General features: G+C 37.6%; 1 protein-coding gene across 10 annotated transcripts in view; it reads left to right on the forward strand.

The window, feature by feature from the left end:
- LOC102313708 (ryanodine receptor 1) overlaps window positions 1-1485 on the forward strand; it is a 56417-nt gene that overhangs the window by 38589 nt on the left and 16343 nt on the right. For all 10 annotated transcript variants that reach the window (XM_042228312.1, XM_014339776.2, XM_042228311.1 and 7 more), the window contains 4 exons: window positions 236-316; window positions 414-502; window positions 718-846; window positions 928-1032. In XM_042228312.1, coding sequence (XP_042084246.1) covers window positions 236-316; window positions 414-502; window positions 718-846; window positions 928-1032 — 404 coding nt within the window. The remainder of the gene's footprint in view (window positions 1-235; window positions 317-413; window positions 503-717; window positions 847-927; window positions 1033-1485) is intronic.

The following is a 1485-nucleotide window of genomic DNA, read 5'->3' on the forward strand; positions in this document are numbered from 1 at the left end:
AAAAAAAAAAAGTCATCCTTAATTTTATTGAAACGAGCAGCACTCAGTCAGAGGTGGTTATTGAGGTGCCTGATACTAAAATCCTTGTATTCATGATGGTAAGTTCAGTAATGAATTTTAGTTATTATCCTCACATTTCTTATACTCAGATAAGTTGTTAGACTTTACCGTTACGTGTAATCTGATTTAGCTCGAATGTATCTCTTTGATTCATTCATTTGTCTCATCTTTTTAGATGAGAAAGTGATGTCAGATGATGAGTTCACCTGTGACCTCTTCCGTTTCCTGCAGTTGCTTTGTGAAGGTCACAATAATGGTGGGAATTACTCATGTGTCAAATGCGAGTAACAATAAATTGAGACACTCATGAAGCACATATCTTCTTATTCAAAATGATGTCTATTTTAATGCAGATTTTCAGAACTACTTGCGGACTCAAACAGGCAGCACAACTACCATCAATGTCATCATCTGTACAGTGGACTACCTTCTCCGTCTCCAGGTACACTGGCTGCAGTTAGTGCACCATATACAGATTAAAAATAAAGGTTTTAAGGCTATGGTGGGACTTGTGATATTGCGAAGCCACACATATCATAAAATGAGTTTCTCTTTTAAACATTATTGCATTTTAAACTGTGCAATAATTTTACTTCTAAAGTGTGTTTGCAGTATGGTATCAAAATTTCTCTAATGACCCCTTATTTTTCATTCAAGGAGTCTATAAGTGACTTCTACTGGTATTACTCTGGGAAGGATGTCATCGATGAACCAGGCAAAAAAAATTTCTCCAAAGCTATGACAGTGGCAAAACAGATTTTCAACAGTCTAACTGAATATATCCAGGTAACACTGGAGCAGATCAGACCTTTATACAGATTGGATGCTTTTGCTGTTTTGCCTATAACACATAGTCTCTTATTTCAGGGTCCATGCAATGGCAACCAACAGTCCCTAGCCCACAGCAGGCTGTGGGATGCTATTGTTGGCTTTCTTCATGTCTTTGCCCACATGATGATGAAGCTGGCACAGGTATATACATATAATTCAATCAATCGAATTAATTCCAAATTAAATGTATTTATTTCTCTGTAGAGGTGAAGACAATGTTGCCTTTGTTCTGTAACATCATCAATTGACCTCCTGACCTCTCATGCTGCATTTTATTTTCAGTGACCATGAAAGAAAGTCAGTGGTAAACATAAAAGGTGTGATGCCCATTACATGTGAATTATACTTCTGCATCACATCTATGCTGTAACTTATGCCATAAAATACAACCGCATTTTAACCCTACGCCACAACTTTCTGCATAACCTGACGTGCGCCTTTCGAGAAATGTAGCTACACGTCTGCTGGATGCATACTACAACGAGTTAAATGGCGTGGAAGGTTGCAGTGTAGGGATAAATATGAGTTCCTGGTTACTACCTAAGTTAGGACGTAGATTTTCTGCATAAATCCAAATCAAGCTTCAGCTTTACA

The sequence above is a fragment of the Haplochromis burtoni genome, unplaced genomic scaffold (genome assembly GCF_018398535.1).
Source record: "Haplochromis burtoni strain Fernald_Lab_line unplaced genomic scaffold, NCSU_Asbu1 Contig_318, whole genome shotgun sequence".
Lineage (NCBI taxonomy): Eukaryota > Metazoa > Chordata > Actinopteri > Cichliformes > Cichlidae > Haplochromis > Haplochromis burtoni.